This window comes from Emericellopsis atlantica (genome assembly GCF_019669845.1).
Source record: "Emericellopsis atlantica unplaced genomic scaffold F5Z01scaffold_5, whole genome shotgun sequence".
Classification (NCBI taxonomy): domain Eukaryota; kingdom Fungi; phylum Ascomycota; class Sordariomycetes; order Hypocreales; family Bionectriaceae; genus Emericellopsis; species Emericellopsis atlantica.
Window position 1 is genome coordinate 425,782 of NW_025764707.1, and position 17,984 is coordinate 443,765.

At 54.6% G+C, this 17,984-nt stretch overlaps 4 protein-coding genes across 4 annotated transcripts; 1 reads left to right on the forward strand and 3 right to left on the reverse strand.

The window, feature by feature from the left end:
* Positions 1-221: 221 nt before the first annotated feature.
* F5Z01DRAFT_633870 (putative pyroglutamyl peptidase type I) lies at positions 222-1,153 on the reverse strand (the record flags this gene model as incomplete). Its single annotated transcript, XM_046261995.1, has 3 exons — positions 222-497; positions 564-1,001; positions 1,097-1,153. The coding sequence occupies 3 exons, from the start codon at positions 1,151-1,153 to the stop codon at positions 222-224; spliced, it is 771 nt and encodes a 256-aa protein (XP_046121023.1).
* Positions 1,154-1,881: 728 nt separating this feature from the next.
* Positions 1,882-4,664, reverse strand: F5Z01DRAFT_451217 (zinc finger transcription factor ace1). The gene has a single exon (XM_046259839.1). The coding sequence runs from the start codon at positions 4,505-4,507 to the stop codon at positions 2,084-2,086; it is 2,424 nt and encodes an 807-aa protein (XP_046121024.1). The 5' UTR covers positions 4,508-4,664; the 3' UTR covers positions 1,882-2,083.
* Positions 4,665-7,365: 2,701 nt separating this feature from the next.
* On the reverse strand, positions 7,366-9,539 carry F5Z01DRAFT_451337 (uncharacterized protein). Its single transcript, XM_046259840.1, has one exon. It carries the CDS (start codon positions 9,139-9,141, stop codon positions 7,477-7,479), a length of 1,665 nt encoding a protein of 554 aa, XP_046121025.1. The 5' UTR covers positions 9,142-9,539; the 3' UTR covers positions 7,366-7,476.
* Positions 9,540-13,511: 3,972 nt separating this feature from the next.
* F5Z01DRAFT_452569 (putative calcium homeostasis protein Regucalcin) lies at positions 13,512-14,950 on the forward strand. Its single transcript, XM_046259842.1, has 2 exons — positions 13,512-14,028; positions 14,100-14,950. The coding sequence occupies exons 1-2, from the start codon at positions 13,608-13,610 to the stop codon at positions 14,582-14,584; spliced, it is 906 nt and encodes a 301-aa protein (XP_046121026.1). The 5' UTR covers positions 13,512-13,607; the 3' UTR covers positions 14,585-14,950.
* Positions 14,951-17,984: the final 3,034 nt, after the last annotated feature.

The following is a 17,984-nucleotide window of genomic DNA, read 5'->3' on the forward strand; positions in this document are numbered from 1 at the left end:
AACCACCAACAGCATACGTAGTTGGTACGTATCTAGGTACGATAACTCTTACTACGGGAAGTGAATCAAGAATACTACTTACTACTGGTCGACTTGCATTCACATTCCAGTGCAAGATGAAGAAGGCTTGCAAGAATTTATAATCGCTAGTCATACTACAGAAATGGACTATTACACGTAGGATTGATAAAGAGGTGAAGCTTCGGGAGACCACAGTGCGCTCATGCGTTCACCTTACCATGTTCGTCGCCGGCCTTCGTCTGCCTCGCGAGATCCCTATCCTTGGCGACGACCTCGCTCTCGACCATGGCCCGTATCAGATTAATGGCCAACTCCCTCCCGATACTGATGCTAGCGGGCGACGCATCGGCCGGCACGTGCAGAAAGGTCACCTTTCTCTCGCGCTGCTGCTTCCACAGATGGGCCAGACTCGAGTAATACGTGTAGTCACAGAGGTAGTGCCCCGCATCCTCTGATATCCGCAAGTCCATGCCCTTCTGCAATGTCAAGGTCAGTCAGTGCTCGCTCCTTCAATGGGCCTGAGACGGCAGTAAGTGACATACCGGACTATGTGCCTGCCAGCGTCCCAGCACGTCGTCCATATTGAGGTCGCTCTCGAGTTCCGCCGGGCAGCCATACCATTTCCATTCCCGTCCCTTATCCTTGATGTCGCCAACGAGCCCATCGACGTCCTTACTCTTGTAGCCCTCCCGATGACCCTTTCGTTCGATCTGGTAATACGGTCTCGGCCCGGCCATGCCGATGTGTATCGCCAGATCTATCCTCCGATCCTCAATGTCCTCGTCCCACCATGTCGGTACCAGCTCTCCGACTCGTCTGTACGATACCCGGATGGGTTCAGGGTGGACGAGGATGCGCACCTCCGGTATGGACGGCGAGGTACGGCTGGAGGGATCTTTGGCACGCAGGGGCGGGAGATAGGCCGGCAACTGACGTGCGATCTCGTACGACGGATTGACAGGGTACTGCGTGCGGAAAGGCTGCAAGGTCGTGTGTCAGCCGAGCTCCTTTCCAGTGTCCCTGCGGAACCACGGCGCCATGGTTGATGCAATGGCGGAAACGACTGCATACGTACCCCAAATCCGGTGACGAGCACAGTAAGCTCGCCCTTTGTGCCCGGTTGTGAACCCATTTCGACGCCTTATCGGGTGGTGCCCAGAGCGTGGTGGCCAAGAGATCGAGTCGAAGGGAACGAAGTGATGACGATGATGAGGATGTGGAGGAGCAAGTGCCAAGGTAGGTACCTAGGTAATTAAGGGTCCAGACTCCAGGGACATGGAGGCTCCAGTCCCAGGCTGTCTGTCTTCCGCCAGGTGCCGCCTCCAGTCTTCCCACGCTAGCTTCTCCACCCCTCAGTCGGCGAACACGGCTGGCTAGCTCTCTCTACCTTCTTCCCATGAGTGACGCTATGATTGGAATCTGCGGAAGAGGAATGTGCGAAACAGACGCTACAGTACTGCTTCTCATTAGTAGAACCAGATTAGGCCGAGGCTGAGGTGCGCTTAATCGTGCTGGATGTACGGATATAAGGGACGATAAGGTAAAGTAGTGCGGGGGATGTGCGTCCGGGGTTTGAATGGCCAGAACCGAGAACATAAGTAGCTATGTCCAGGTAACGGTCCTTCATTCGTTGACCCTTGACGCTCCCGAACCAACATCACATGCAGACCATGGAAGGAAGGATATGAAGTAGATGTTTTATTAATTGCCTTGACTGTGCCAGGTCCATGAACAGCTGCGTCTCGTCTCGTTGCAGTCTAACAGAATCGAGCGTCAACGTACGGTAGGCCTGTTCTGTCCAGCGCCTAGGCCCCATCCATAGCTCGATAATACAAATGGCATCGCAATCTTCAAAATAGACGTTGCCTTCAAATCAAATGATAGGGTCCATTAACCCCACCCGCGCAAGTTCCGCTGCGAGGTCGTAGATTTTTCGTTCCCCAAATCCTCAACCCACAACGTGCTGTGAGACGTTCATCGTAATTCGTTATTCAGCCCATTTGGCTGTGCATGATACACCGCTCCGCGCCATCTTCCAGACGATATAGCCATAGTTGCTTTCTCAAGCGTGGAAGTGGTGCTGGAAATCCATCTGAGACATCTGAGATACATCCACGTCGCGGAATATTTCGGGCTCAGTAACCTGCGAGAACCCCAGATCGGCGCTGGGCACCTCCTGGAACAGGGGCTGCTGCATGCCCGACTTTCCCATATGGACTGGGAGAAGCTCAAAATCACCCCCATCGACAGTATGGAATGTCTCTTCATATCCATCGTCTACAGGGTTGGGCGGGCTGCAGAACATTGGGTTCTGCTTCGCATTGGGGGAAAAGTGTGGTGCCGGCGCACTTGGGGCCATTGCGTGGAATGGCTGCCCGTTGCTATAAGTCTGCACTTGCTGGTGGTGGTGTTGAGACGGCATAGGCATTTGCGGGATTATATGGGGCTGGTGGACCTGGAACCCTCCATGCGGCATCAGTTTCCCGCCGTAAAACAGCGATCCGTCCACGGGCACCTGATGGTGCGGCATGCGAGCCGTGGCTGCGTAGATCTCCTCTTCTGTGAGAAACTGAGCCCCGTTTTGATAGGGGGGGAACTGCTCATACGAAGCAGCCGATGACGGAGAGAGCTGCTGGTCGAAATGATCCATCCCATCGAGGGCCTCAGTTTGAATCCCATAGGAGGCCATCCAGTCCGCATCGGACTGAGGGTGCAGCGACGTCAAGTCGTTCTGACCAGGGTGGCCTACGAAGGGATCCTGAGGAGGCGTGGCCACGCTGTATGCGTCCGAAGGAGTCGACGCATTGGCCAGCGGGGGCGTCTGCTGCATGGAGCTTGGCGTCTGGACCATGGCTTGAGCCGGTATACCTCCTCCAGCCTTCTTGGTGCCATTCGTCTTGGTGCGCACATATGTCCAGCCGTGCGCCTTCTCCATGTGCTGCTTGCAGTTCGACTCGCGCTTTGACTTGTAAGCGCATGGCTTGAACTGGCACTCGAACATGGCGGGCTTGTCCGAGTGCTTGTCGTTTACGTGGCGGTCCATCTCCTTCTCAGTGGGCCAGCCAAACTCATGGTACTTGCAAGTGGAAAAGGGGCACTTCCAGGGACGCGAGTGAGTCTTCTCGTGCTTGGTCAGATCACAGGGACGTTTGAATTCCTTGGTGCAGCCAGGCTCGCGGCATCTCTTGGGGGCCAGCTCCTCCGGGGAAGCATTCTTCTTGCGGCGGGCCATGGAGCGCATGATCTCCTCCTCATCCTCGCGCTGCTGGCTAGCAGAGCGCTTGAACTGGACGGGGCCCTCGCCAATATCGATTTCCTTGCCAGTGGCCATGGACACGGCAGTACCGTCATGGCGGACGCGGACTAACTCGGCAGGACGGCCATTCTCGGCAATTCCACCGTAGAGTTTGATTTCCTCGCCTCTGAGGATGGGGTTAGCCTTGCGCTTGGTAGTCGGCACAAATCGAGGTACATACTGGTCAATGTCCATGGAGCTGTCGCCCTTGGCGGCGGCGAGGTCGCGTCCGTATTGCAGAATCTGGTCCTTTAGGTCGAGGAAGTAGCCGTTAGTGAAAGGTCGATCGCCGGGTCGCACTTGTTCGCGGTCGGTAAGATATTCGACAGTAGCCTGAATGCATCGGACCGAGCTCAAACAAAAGTCGAGGTAGTGAATGCCCGACTTGGCCTTGTCCTTTGCAAGCAAATTCTGATAAGCAACTCCCCAAACGCCTGAATCAACAGATAATTGACTTACCGGTGCCCTGTATAAGAGCGTCTTTTCGAGGTCGCGTAGGCAGATGATCTCCTTGGATGAGATGCGGCGGGGAACGTCAATGACAATGGGGCGGAAGTCCTTGAGGGACTCGCGTTCCAGGAGAGGGAGAACAATGTGCTCGTGAATGCGGCTGATCGCCTTTTTGCTGAACGTAGGAGCCGGGACTAGGTTGGGGCTTGCCGCGGAGCGAGTGATGGCTGCGGCAGACAGTGACTTCTTGTTCTTCTTTGTGACTTCTTCGTCTGAAGAGGCGATGGAGGAGCCAAGGCCGCTGTCAACTTGATCGTCACTGGTGCGGCGGGGCGATCGTGGGCGAGCAATGGTCCTCTGCTGCTGCTTGGCGAGAACAGGGTCGACGATGGGGTTCTGCAAGAATCCGTGGCGGATGGGGATATTCTCGTCGCGTGCCAGGAACTTATTGTCCTCTTTGGTGGACAGTGTCAATTTGTCGAGGTCCAACACGTCCTCGATATCATTGAGCGCCATCTCGATGCGACGCTGATTCGCACCGACGGCGTCATCAAGATGAGTTTGGGCACGGGGCAACGACGGTGGCAAGAAGGTCTGTTCATCCGCTGGTGTGGGAGACGTTGGCGCATGGAAAGTGGCGCCTTTCAGGAGAATGGAGGCTTGTTGGGTTGAGATGCTGTCCGCATCTTCGCCAAGCAGTGCAGTGCCAGGCGACCGGCGGCGGGGGTTTGCGACGGACATGATGGGAATTCTTGTAGCGTGAAGGTTCGAAGAGTCTGTTCGCGAGTGCAAGGCCGCAATCGATACGGCTTGTTCCGCCTGATGTGGAAAGTAAAAGGACTCGTGGGATGATGAGTCACGGCCGATGCGACAATGGATGGTAAGCCTGCATTCGAGGATGCGTCCAGGGCCGTACGATCAATAGATTGGACTGTGACGGCCAAAGGCACGATCCACCAAGACGTGTTTGGTCTCCAGTTCCGTCTGTCACAGGTGATGTTGTCCTACGGCGGGGCGTGGACGCAATGGCCTCTGATGCTGACGGGTGGCGAGGGTCAGTCACAACGCTGGACTTGTCCAAATGTCGTCGTTGCGGCCGACTGCGAATTGGGCAATCCTAGGCAAACCAGCGACTTGTGAAGCGAATCCGGGACTGGAAGACGGCGGGACAAGCGTCGACGAGGTTGTTGTCGTGATTTGTCAGATAGCAGAGGAAGAGTCGGGATCGATAGCAGCCGGCGGCAGTGTCGGGGGAGGCGGTGTCGGCTGGGAACTCGCTCGCAGATGTACCTGAGGCAAGAATGGCGACGCTCACACAGGACTGAGGCAGAAACGACGAGGGGCAGATAAAGGCAGTACCTTAGGCAGTACAGTGAAGTTGTGATGTGATAGATGGGGAAAACGGAAGCCGCAGTCAGGCAGAGGACGTCGTCCATTTCAAAGGCCGCTGAGAAACGCTCAAGCAGGATGAGGCAGACGCTCAGCCAGAGGGCGCTGCTGCCTGGTGACCCAGCCAATCAAAGTAAATGTGCGGGGCTGTTGACGGGGGTGGATCGGGACGATGCTCATCTGACCGAGACTTGCTTGCTAAGCCCAGCCTTTGTAAGCGACTCGATGCACTAACAGGGCGGTCAATGAGTTGGCAGCTTTCCAGATGCGGCCTCTGCTACCAGTGCTCGTATCCGCGCTATCGTCGACATCCTCCAGCTTGACCTGAATGTCCCTGGACCCGCCCGTCTCATCCGGCAAGAGCCAACGCGTCCAAACGACTCGGTCCTTCAATTGGGATGGAAAACGTGCGTCCTCCACGTCGGCCCTGTAAGGCAGCGAGATGACCAATGCCAGAGCGAGGTGTCATATGCTTTTCCTGGTTGCCCCCTCGAGTCAATCGTTCAAACAGTTAAACAATCACAGCGCTTGGTCCGGCTCTCCATGCTCAAACGCTCCCACTACCCGGACTGTACTCCGTAGCAGCCCACCTGTTCCCAGCCAAGGCTCAAAATCCACTGGCTCCGATCGTCAACATCGAGCCAAGGGGGCTGTGCGCTGCTTGCTTGCTTCTGCACTTTTGTTTGAGGACACAACAACCACATTTATACGTATTAATACAGGGTGATGGTTTCACAAAGACCGACACCAGTCAATCTGATAGGCCACCACAGACGGTGTCCCGCGTCTTGTTGTGCCTCTGCTGCGGAGATCTGCGGACTTGTCCTCTCATCAATGATCAAACAAGGTAGTCCGCATCCTCGGAAATTTTGCGCTTGTAATCGACAGCAAGCCGAAAAAGGCACGTCAGCTAATAGAGGCAAGTCTGACAAAACCTTCCTTCGGGCCATCTTCAGACTTCAATTGCCAGTTTGCAACGAGCCTCGGTCGATCAATCCACGTTCCATGCATCAGGTACCTCAGCCCTACGTGGTGCATGTGGACCAATCGCAGGCGGGTTAATGGAGCAGCCTGTTTGACGTACGGGCCCCTGTCTTGGCCGGCCAGCTTTCATGTCTGCCTGTTTCTTTATTCGGCAGCCTTGAGGCATCCGAATTATCAGCAAGCTGGCTGGCCACAGCTAATTGCGTGCGTCACTGCTTGTGTATGCCGAAGACGTGGCCGTCCACGTATTATGCCGACTTGACTTTGCCCCTGGCACTATACTACCCTAATCGACACTCAATGTGATGGCTATGGCCCTTGCAAAGCTGGATGTACCAAGTCATAATTACAGACCCGATTACCAAGTAAGGCCGATTCCTTTTTCTACCGAGATGTGTTGAACCTCTCGTTAGTTACTGAGGTACCAGCAAAGACTAGACGTCTGGAGGATTGTGCGTGGTCGTGTTTGTCCACCCCCCTTTGATTGCCGCTACAATCATTACAAGCCAATGAATTAAGGGTGTTACCAAGGCTGAGCAGGATGTTTACTATGAACTTTGGAGTGGCTTTACGCCGTCGGGGCTAAGTAGGCAGATAGATGGGCATGGTCGTCGATTCCGAGGACGGATCTCCTCTTGCATGAAGAGGTCGTCGTCGGAATCATCCCATGGCTCGTTCTGATGGGCAATTTGAATAGTGTGACCTCGAATCAAGGTCTCGTCCCACAGACAATGCATCCGCCAGTGTTTTTTGATGGTGGTGTGAGTAGAAAGTTTCCGTGTTGTTGACTTTAGCACTTAAAGGGGTCGGATCGCAGGGCCAGTGCCCATGCATCCGACCAAGCAGCAGCTCTCTAGACTTCAAACCCTGCACCCAGACAATAGCACTTCGGTTTCGCCCCTCTGCACGCTGAAGGAAGTGAAGTCGCAGTCTTGTAACTTTCTATTAATGTTTGTTGGAGCCTCTCCAAGAGCTCTCATGGGTATAATGGTTGATCTCGTCCTGAGTCTGTACTGTCTGCAAGGATGCAGTAGGGTCCGTCTGTGTGCTCACTCTATGAGCGTCTGTAATGTTGCCAATCTTACTATCCCCTATCTTCCAAAAGAAATGATATAGCCCGACTCCTGGCCGTGACTCCTGTCAAATCACCCGTAGTAAATACATATTCTTTTTGTCATCCGAAACACCATCTGCTCGAATTCGCAAGTTGCTTGCCCCGTGATATGGTCGACAGATGTCTTGCTTATAGCATCGCTGGTTCCGCGTGGAGGGGGACTAGCCGCGTGTTTTGAAGCGCGATATGCCGGCCAACACCAGCAAAGACGGCACAGCAATCATCACTGTGGCCCTTCGTGCGGTCGACGAGGCCCAGCGACTCCTGTCGCCCACCCCATCTCGTACTGCCGTGGCTGTGTCAGAACCCATTGTCCTGTCCTCAAATCCCGTTCCCACACGCGGCCATCAGCAACAGGTGGAGGCGGGCCTTCTAACGTCCTCAGCGACGGGAGCCTTTCTCCCATGCCTGTGGATGACGAGGCGGAGGTCGGTCGGGGCAGTGGCATGTACGTTCCCCCAGGCGGCAGAGAAGCGGTGGAGGAGTTCGGCGTCGTGGATCCATGCCGGTGTGCATATGGTTCTTGTCGATCCTCCACCATAGGCCTCTGCGCAGTGCGATCCATCGACGAAGCCTCGCTACTGTGCTCTCTGAAATCTCGCAATGCGCCCGGACCATGCGGTGCGTGGTGCAGCATTGGACTTGCGCCGCTATTATACTCTGTAGTCCGCGGACTCGGTGGTCCTGCTGCATGATCGGAAATAGCTGGAGTAGCACGGACAATGTCTCGCAATCGGTTCCGGTCCGCTCGGTAATGGTCCGCTAAAGCCATCAAGTCGCGGATGCGACGCTCGAGTTCTTCTTGCTCCTCCTGCAGCTGCTGAATGTGCTTCTTGTCATCCTGCGCCATCTGCCGTCTCTTGGCTCGGTGTCTGTTCGAAGCCTGGGCGTTGCGCTCGCGTTTCTCGCTCGCCTTCCGCGAGCCCTGCGACGTATCGACATGCACCTCGATGGGCTCGTGCTCGTAGCCTGGAAGACGCATCAGCGAAGCGGCCTGGCTTCCCTCCAATCCCAGAGCACGTGGACTCATGGCAGAAGCCCCTGCTGGCTGGCCATGCTGTCCAGGTCTCGGAGCAATCGTTCCTGATGTTGATGCAGACCTGTTGATGCCATAGGTATGCAAATGCGGCGTTTCCAGGGGAGAGACAGGGCCTCGCTCTTGAGACATCCATGGATTGACGCTAGGGGTTAGCACATGCGGTGTACCAAAAGGCTGCGTTGCTGGCTGCGATGCTGCGCGCGCAGGGGAGGCACCAGGAGGATTCGGCGTGTGAGGTAGACTGTTGGGCAGACGCCTAGAGGCTGGACCGGAGAGGTGGTCGCTGGAGGAAACATCCTCATAGGGTCTCTTGGCCGGGGCGGCCTGCGCCACTGGAGCTTGCAGTCGCTTGTCCAGCTCGTGCGGAGGTGGCCCGGGTCGAATGCTCGATGATCGGGGTCCCCGGGGACTCAGGATCCGTCTTGGTGACAGTAAGGGTGCGGGAGTTTGGTTTGGGGGAGAATCACGATTCTCTGGGCGACGTTCGAAGAAGGATTCGGTCATCGATCCGGTCATCGCTGGCGGATAGTGTTTGTGGGCTTGGTACTGCTGGGTCGGTTGGTTTTGAGGCGATTCCCGGGCGCCTCTGGTCTTTGGTACGTATAAAGTATTCACTCCCGGGGCCCGATAGTCACCCTCGGTCGTATTGAGGATATTCTGAACCCCAAGACCTCGCGGTGTAGACGACAGTTGCCTGCCAACGGGCTCAGCCGGACCATACGAGCGGACATCGTGTGCTTCCTGAGAAGACGTTCTAGGCGAGGGAGGCTGCTGGTTTGTTTCCTGGGGTGGCGGTCCAGTGGTCTGCTGTATCGAGGCATTCGGTGCCACAGATCTCCTTCCCGTCATTGAATTTATGTCCCCTGCGCGGCAGTCTTCTTGAGCCCGCCTACATTGATTCTCTTTGCCAAAGTCAAGGAGGAAGTGTCGTTCAAGTCTGGTTGCGGACGAGGCAGTCTGCGGCTGGTTGTGCAGATGAAGTTGTTGCTGTGGTGCCCAAGTGGGCGTCGGTGGTGTCCGAGGCGAACTCTGGGCGGTTGCGAGAGTCGTGTCAGTGACGACAGACACTGGACTACCTTGTCTTGAGGACGCCTGATGCTGCAGGCTTATCGTTGTTAAAGCCAGAGTGAATGAAAGATCGTTTGGGACACGTCGGGCCCGAGCCTCGAGTACCCAAACCGTCCCTCTGTTGCGCGTGTATTTGTGGTGGCCCGTATCCAGTTGGCGACAGCACAGCCAGCAGCGCAAAATGTGCTGGCTCTTGACGACCAGCTTTGAACCGAGAGCCTGCGCGTATATAAGAAAGGAACCAAAGTCCTTGAAGCGGTACAAATGCGGCCGGCAGGCTGGAAAAGCACTCTTATGGTGAGGCAACGCTACACGGGCGCAGCCAAAAGAAAACAACAGGAAGAAAGGCAAGAAAATAGTAAACGGAGATGTCCTGAAAGACGGTGTAAACCAATTTCAAGACCAGAAAAATATTCAAGAAAGTAATAATTCGACGAGAGCGACACACAAGGAACACGCCCCAGGGTCAACAGTGTGGTGTGTTTGCGCGAGCTGTACAAGTTTTGGAGACGCGAAGGAAAAAGAACTTCAAGCTTTCCACGGTATCGAAGGGATCTGCCAACGTGATATCGATGTGATGAACACACGAAAATCTCGAGTTTGGGGGTCACGTTTACCCGCTCGCCCCGTTCAAAGTGACGGTCTCTTGGGCAAGATGGGTGATGGACCCTCCTTGACCAATCTCACCATTGATATCACACGAACCTTCCCTGGTGGCGTGGCATGGCTATCCTCGTCATCGGCGTGCGAGTAGATTGGGGTTCAGGATGGCAGCAAGGGTCAAGCACTAAGCAAGGATCAATAGTGCCAGACTACGTAGCTCGCACCTGAGCCTCCCCGGCTACTGGGTCAGGCGGTCCCCGTTGGCATCTTTCACCCCACGGCGCATGCAGAACGGCGTTACCGCCTATTTTTATGTAGGTAGCAGTGGCTGATTGGGCTCAAACGGTACAGTCAATCAACAGCCGCGAGGCGAGCATGCGCAACATTGCAATATCCAAGCCCCGAGCACAAGGAAGTCGTAGTGCAGTATGTGGTGCGCAACGCGTGTGACATGTGTGGCTGAAGAACCGCCCTGCCTCGAGGCGTGTCTACCGTACTCTTGACGCCAGCAGTGCGTACCAAGTAAGATTGGTTCATCATAATGGCCCTGGACGCGGTTGACGGCAGGCCAGACAGGGCAACAAGTGGCGCGTGGTCCTGCGCAGGGGCCGGGCCAGCGGGATCAACCCGAGGGGGGAGGGGGGGAGGGGGCGTCCAGTGGTTCAAGGTTGACGAGGCGGTGCGGGCATGAGCTGTCGATTGGACACTGGTCAACAGAACACAGGAAACTTCGCCAGTAACAAGTGAGTGACCTAGCTTATTAGTGCCCGACAGACCAGGTTCGGGAATTGAGCGTTGCGTGCATCGATGTGCCAAAGCTGTCAAGCTAGGCACATACGACACTCTCCGTCCTCCTCGGTACCGGCATAGACCGTGGCGGAGCTCCCTGGGCCTCAATTCGAAGTGTGTCGTGACTCGTGAGTCGTGTCGAACCGGACATGTAGGTACAAACGAGAGAAGAGATGATAATAACTAACCAATTCAAGACTCGTCGTCGTCAAAAGGCCTGCAGGCCGATGGGGAAATGTCCCTAGCGTGCCAGCCGTGTCGAGGGCTCATGTGTAGCTACCCAAGTCGCCAGGGTGCGTGATCTGCGCGCGCATGTTGGTCTGGCTTGCATTGCATTGCGTCAAGTTGAGGCGCGCAGAAACGATGTAATTACTCTGTGCCGACTTCATCACCAACAGTAGTAGAGGTCAGGTCTTTTGACGTTGCTTCTTGCTCGGCCGAAACCAGCTTTGGGTCCACGATGCAATGAGACAAGATTCTGTTGGAATCCTACTGCCCAGAGAGTCTGGCCGCTCGGTGCCAGGCGGGTTTCCGGATCCAGGGATCCCGACCAATGGTTCTTGGCGGGGCGTGCGGGTTCGCGATGAGGATTCGAGGCGCAAAATGGGTTCATTCGGGCGACACCCAGGATATTGAAGACTTATCGACGTGTTGTTTGACATGGGGATCGGGTCGCGGACAGCGACGAGAGCTGTCTACCTTAAGTAAATAAGAACAACGGCCTCACCCTTGAAGGTTCGATCGGTGAAGGCTGCATCAGGGCTGATGGACCCGTATGGAAGCTGCCTGGCAGTGACATGCCACTGCACTTGCCAGGCAGTGGAAGCTCCACCTGTTTGGGCAGGCACACTACTACAAGTGGAAGGAGGATGGGATGGAAATCGCGGCAGTCAGCAGTTGCGCACGGGAAGGACCTTGCCTAAGTTACCGGCCGGCCCGCAGTTGGGTCGGGTTCGGTTCATCACGTGTGAGTGACGCTGGTTGAAAGTCAATCAACCACGGCAGGAAGCGCGTCAGGCACCAACATCTAAAAGTCTTCCGTGGAAAAGTGTCGTCACACAACAGCGCGTCCGCCCTGTCGCGTATTCCTTGAGTCTGTACGTAATGACTAAGTAAATGTATGGTGCTCTGGCTGTGTGCTAATTAGGTCCGGGGCTCGTGAAGATGATGTTCAAGACGTGAACTACTCACAGGCTCACAGCCTTGACGCAAGGCTGGTGGTTACCGTTCTCGTGCCAGGGTCAGGTTTCAGCACCATGTAACGGCACGCTAATTAACGGATACTCAGTAGATCGGCCTACGGTCGCACTACGGTAGGCAGTAATTATTAGGCACTCGCCTTAAGGATTGGGAAAAGCAACGTCATGCCTCGGCATTTGTGTGTCCGTATTAGACGGTGAGCCAAGGACAAAGAGTCAGACGTCGGTGCGTAAAATAATCCTCATGGAGCCTGAGCATTGGCTTTCGTGCCCCGTCTTAGAGCACAGTCTATGTCAGTGAGTATGAGCAGATTCTTGGTAAGGAGCTGCAAAGCTCGCCCGCATGTTCGTCACGCATCCTGGCGACAATCAATCTCCAGGTTAATTACTACGAACATGTTTATGATTGGTCAAACTGTTCGCCATCTGCATAAGTACGTACAAGAAGTACTCCACTACGTAATTAGTATGTCGCTCTTTGAGCTACGCGTGTAGTGTCAACAAAAGAGCTTAAAGTCCCGTCTCTTCAAGACAATGTAATGCAGTTCTAGGTTACACGTAGAGTGCCCTTCTTCCTACCCACCGCGCTACAGGCGGGTGGACGCAAATGGGTAGGATGGTAATTGCCGTCATCGTCCACTAATTACTTACCTGAAGTCATTACTACCTTTTATTACTGACTGGACCCCTTCTCGTCAAATTTGAAATGAGAGGTAATATCAGCACGTTGCACACTGGCTCAGGGCTGTCAACTTCCAATCGTTCAACATTAACCTTAAAGTGACGTCAGTAATTAGCACGTTGTCACAAATAGACGCAACAGTTGATTCTAGATGCCGGAACGCGTATTTTGCTTGACAACGCAGTCACTCACTCACTGTTGAGGTCTTCTAGATCGAAAAGCTGTCGTATGACACCTACCTTACGTTGGTTGCGCTTGAGGAGCCTCGACATCGTATGACTACACGTCGGAAATACTCCGTATTGCTAGTCGAGTCCAGGGTCACAATCTGCGGCCGAAGCTGCGGCCTGACAGATCCCCCAGTCTCCATCGTACAACACTCGCATCGGCCATCCTAGCTCACCGGTTTCTGCTTTGGGTCGGGCCTCTGCAGCAGGGATTAAGGAACGCCCATAACAGGCAGAATGATCCATGCTCCAAACCCTCTCGTTGCGATAGAGCTAACGCCTCAATTGTTAGTGTACGTAGTACGGCGTAATACCCGCCCGCACCTCAAAATGACCTGCGATTCCTCAATTGCCTCGAAATGAAGACATGTCAATTCATTTCTGGCGAGGCATTACGAGATTTAGCCCAGTCATTGACAGGATCGCCCCAGGCGGACTTGTCCATATATAGTGATTGCATACAGTACTCCGGATAATAATGGCTACGGCGTGTAGGGCCGCGTCTCCATCGAGAGCTTCGCCCAACGTTCCGTCAGAGAGGGGCCACCAAGCCATCAAATTAAAATCGCTGGATGGCAGTAAATATTAATATGTGCTTGCCTTCAACGTCTCGTCGCCAATTCAAATTGCCTCTGACTTTGATTCCTCTCGCTTCTGCAACCACCAGAGCTCCTCGATTCTATTGTTACCCCGCGCCAATTACCCCTCATCACAACACACACAATTCGACGACGCTCAACTCTCAACATGGCTGGGCTCCAGGAGTGGAACGTGACAGAGCCTTGGCTGGACCTCCACTGTGCCCTAGGCGAGGGGCCATTCTACGACAAGGCTTCGGGCATAGTGAGATTTGTCGACATCAAGCAGAAGCGGGTACACCTCGTCTCGCTCGCAGAGGGGCTACCGTCTCTGAGGACAATTCAGCTGGATGTACCCGTAGGCGTTACGTGCAATATCGCTGGAGTCGATCCGCGCCAGCGCATCCTCATTGGTATGAAGACGGGCATCGCCATATTGGATCTAGAGACCGAATCGTATGAGATGATCAGCAGCTTCAGTGAGCCTCCGAATGACCGCCTCCGAGGCAATGACGGAGGCGCCGATCCCCATGGACGTTTCTGGTTTGGCAATATGACAGACTTCCCGAGTGGTGATTGCCAGCCTGAAGGTGTGTGGCACGAGCCTTTCATTTAACCCCCCACCGCCATGGGTGTTCGTGTGGCTCACCGAGAATACCAGGTTCCTTGTACCGCTTTGATGGGAAGAAGAGCCCAGAGGTGTTCATGACGGACTTGACCATCCCAAATGGCGTTGGTTGGTCGCCTGACAAAAAGACCATGTACTTTACGCATTCGTCCGAGGGCAAGGTGTACGCTTTCGACTACGACCTGGAGACCGGAGACGTGTCGAACAAGCGCGTGCTGTATGATCACCCCGGGTCTGCTGATCCCGATGGCTTCAGAGTTGACGTCCAAGGCAACATTTGGCATGCTGTGTATGGTGAAGGGCGTGTCCTGAAGATCAGCCCCCAGGGGAAGCTGGTGGGCCAGGTCATCCTCCCCACGCGCAACATTACATGTGTCCAATTCGCAGGTACCGAGCTCGTCATCACTACGGCCTCGGACGACTCGGGAGATGACCAGACGAGCAAGACGTATGGTGGCGGCGTCTTCAAGGTTGACGTCACCGTTGAAGGCTTGGACCTCTTTGATTTCAAGCTCTAGCCGGCATACCTTGGGGAAACAAGACAATTCTCCCGCGCGAGTATATTGTTCTCTTGCCGATGGGGTATGGGTCGGTGTCCGGTACCGCACTCGTGCAATGGGAAGGGCACGAGTCTCTGTGAGCACTCTCAAGGGGGTGTAGAAGTGGCGTGCGGACCCGACTGCATTCAGCAAGATCGGTTCAGCCATGAGCTCTTGTCAGATACCATGCATGCTCCCTTGTCAATCGCTGTCAATCGCACGACAATCTGCATCGTTGCAACTTTGAACTGGGGAGCCCCAAGTCAACAATATTGCACGCCCTGATCACTAAGTGACACCACCCCTACCGTGGACTCAGTCTCCATTTGAATTTTGCCCTTGGAAGTTTGATTTACCTATAATAAAGCCCCAGCATAAAGTGTGGACTAGGCAGCTAGGCTCTTAAGCGAATGGCCCGAGCTCCGAACGCTTTGGCCGTTGCTGATCGCGTGTTGCTTCGGCCGACGGTCAATGTATGACAATTATTGATCGCATTTCAATGATGTCTACGCGACAGTGGTCAGCCGTCGCGTGTTGGAGTTGGACTCCGCTTCCCACCCAGACAAGGTCCGGTTCCTCACCGCTCGCTCACCGCTCCGCCAGTTTGGTCATTCCTCTCTGTCCACGCAAAGGTTTTAGTCGGTGAACGACTGCACCGTGCACGGCACGCATGGGTGGAATTCCGATGAACGCACGACGTACATGAGTCCACGACAAAAAAGCCGACCATGCATGGCATGCCAAGGTCATGGATGGATGCACGTATACATGCACGTACATGCACTGCTGCACGCGCCGCATATGCGATGCGCACGCGCGACTATGCTACAGCACCCACTCACAGCCACTGCAGGTCGATATACGAGTAATTTACACTGACTATTTGTCGGGCTGACTTTCACTCCCTCCGTCTGCCGCAGACGACTTATTGCATCGTGTTACTGTCGCTGCAAGCAGAGCTGTATGTCTTTCCGGGCCCGCATCACTGGAGACGGAGAGCGAACCCCAAGCGGCTCAGCCAGGCTACATGCGCCGGGTCAGGATCGAGGCGGTCTGCCGCCTGCGAACCGGACAGGTGCAGCTCTCACCGCCAGGCGCATCGTCTGGTACTTTCTTTTCTGGTCACGTTTCCAGCACAAGCCGTGGGAGCAGGCAGGCAATATGTGGATCCAACATACTCCGTACAGTTGAACAATAAGGCTGAGAAGGGAGAACCATGGCAATGGCATAATAGCGCGGAGATAGCTGAGATCACCCGCTGTCGGACGAACACCCCCAAGCGTAATAACAGGGCTGTGCTGCCATGGGACATGGAGTACAAGTACAGTATTTCGTGAGCACACGCCATTCATGTTCACAGCACAGGGATGTCAAATATTGGCGTGGATGGCTACCTGACGTGGGAGATGAGAAATCCTTGGCTCCCACGATCACTGACCTGGCAAGTTGTCTTTGACAACGACTGGATGCACGCACCCTCGCGGGTCACGATCGAGCGCGAGGACCGGGATGATGGGGATCCTAGTCTAAGTTAGGCCCCACAACTGCCTGTCAAGCAAGCGGCGAGTTCTTGTCCAAATCAGATTGGGCGCCTTTCTGTCTTTTTCACCGCATTGTCAGAAATACAGAGTTGTCATTCCCAAGTTCCGAACCCCAGGCGCGGGCGCAGGCTGCGTTGCTGAGAGTCTGAGCCGAAGAAAGTTCCACCCTCCATCGTTCCGCCAATTCGGGTCCCTCGACCGCATCCGCGGGTACTCGAACTAAACGGCGGCAGAGGATGCGTCTTTGCGCTCTCCAAGCGGTCTGGTGACAGACCGTCTGTTGATGAGCACGGTGTGAGCGCTGCGGATGGCTCATGGGATGGGAAGGTAATTGTGATGTGGCAGGTTTGCAGGTGATGTCCCATAAGCTACATGTATAGTGGCCGTCACTAATAATTGTCCTCGAGTGGCAGTTGAGTTTCGGGTTTGATGCGACTGTATCTATCGGGAGGGCACCCTACCTTGATAAGAGGTAATGTAGAATCCTCATAACCACATATAGTACGGAGTACTATCTATTTTTTGACTCAAGATATTTGATTTCGTGAGCTATGTTGGAGACATTGGTTGTCTGGCAACGACATGGAGTGCTGACAAGATTGGTGAACCGATCCAACCTCATTACCTTTCCCCGGTAGTACACTCATGTGACTAACTAATCACAAGGAACTCAACGGCCTTGAATTGCCCGATACGTGGTGAATCTTTGATTATGCTTAGCAATATCAACAACATGGGTGTGTCAAAATGGTATAGGGTAGTCCACTGACGGCTGTTGTTGGCCCCTTTTCACGGGCCGCCTCATTCTCGCCTACGGAATCACACATGGACAAGTCGAGCACACCGTTCTGTGATTCCCGTATGTGTCACCGTGCTTCTAATTCAACATGAGGGGTCTTTCGAAATGAAGCACACCAAGACACGTCAGCTCATTTCCAGCCGCTCCAGACCATTGTCCTACCAACAGACCAACAGTGTCCCTCTGCAATAGGTATGCGAAGGAGGAGTCACATCAATCATGCCCACAGGTGGCCTCCTTTGTCTTACCATCACTGACCGTCCTTGCTCCCCATAGGTAGCAATGTCGTCAACCCTTCGACATCGAGATTGTCACGTCCAGCTTCGCACATAGCTCATCGGGTCGTTGTCTCTGGTCACACATAGCGCCTGGTCAACATGACAATCCCCTACTTTCGGTCTGCTGCCTAAACGCATCGTCGGCGCTAAGCTCGGGCTCCAATGACTCAAGTTCAGGACTCAGGCCCAAGCGGCGCTGTTATAGCTGACAAGGTAAACTGGCGGGAACCGAGCACTTCAAGCTCTTAGACGTCTCGCTTTGAGGCAGACAAGTCCTCAATTGCCTTTGAGCGTGCTTCATGCCGAGCCGAAAAATCTGTTCCGACGAGTCAGAGCCGCAAATCCTCCTCGGGTATCTCCACGGGTAACAGCAGTACACGGTCGGGGAAGATTTCGTTACGGTATTGGGGATTTGAGGCAGCCCAGAGCAGCCGGATAGACCGGCCACGGCGGCGCAAAGTATAGCTGAAAGCAATATTATATCGTCTGGGTTAACTACCTCCTCCTACTCCGCTCGGGTGCCTGGTCTCCTGGCCAAAGCCCTGTCCTGCTGCGCATGTACGAGCAATCATACGATAATGTCTGAAAAATTAAGAATCCCTCTCCCGATATCCTCAACACCTTTTGTCAGCGATCCATGATCCGACCGTTGGTCCGTCGCGCCTCTCGCGCAAAGGCAAGCTACCTGTCTTGTCAGGCTGTGCTTAATAGGGACAGAAGCGCTCCGCTGCGTTTGTGACGTCTCCTCACTTCCTGTGAGC

Excerpts from the sequence above, each read along its gene's own strand:
- F5Z01DRAFT_451217 (XM_046259839.1), bottom strand. The coding sequence starts at position 4,507 with ATGTCCGTCGCAAACCCCCGCCGCCGGTCGCCTGGCACTGCACTGCTT.
- F5Z01DRAFT_452569 (XM_046259842.1), top strand. The coding sequence starts at position 13,608 with ATGGCTGGGCTCCAGGAGTGGAACGTGACAGAGCCTTGGCTGGACCTC. Across the intron at positions 14,029-14,099 it reads TGGTGATTGCCAGCCTGAAG|GTTCCTTGTACCGCTTTGAT; the intron begins GTGTGTGGCACG and ends CGAGAATACCAG.
- F5Z01DRAFT_451337 (XM_046259840.1), bottom strand. The coding sequence starts at position 9,141 with ATGACGGGAAGGAGATCTGTGGCACCGAATGCCTCGATACAGCAGACC.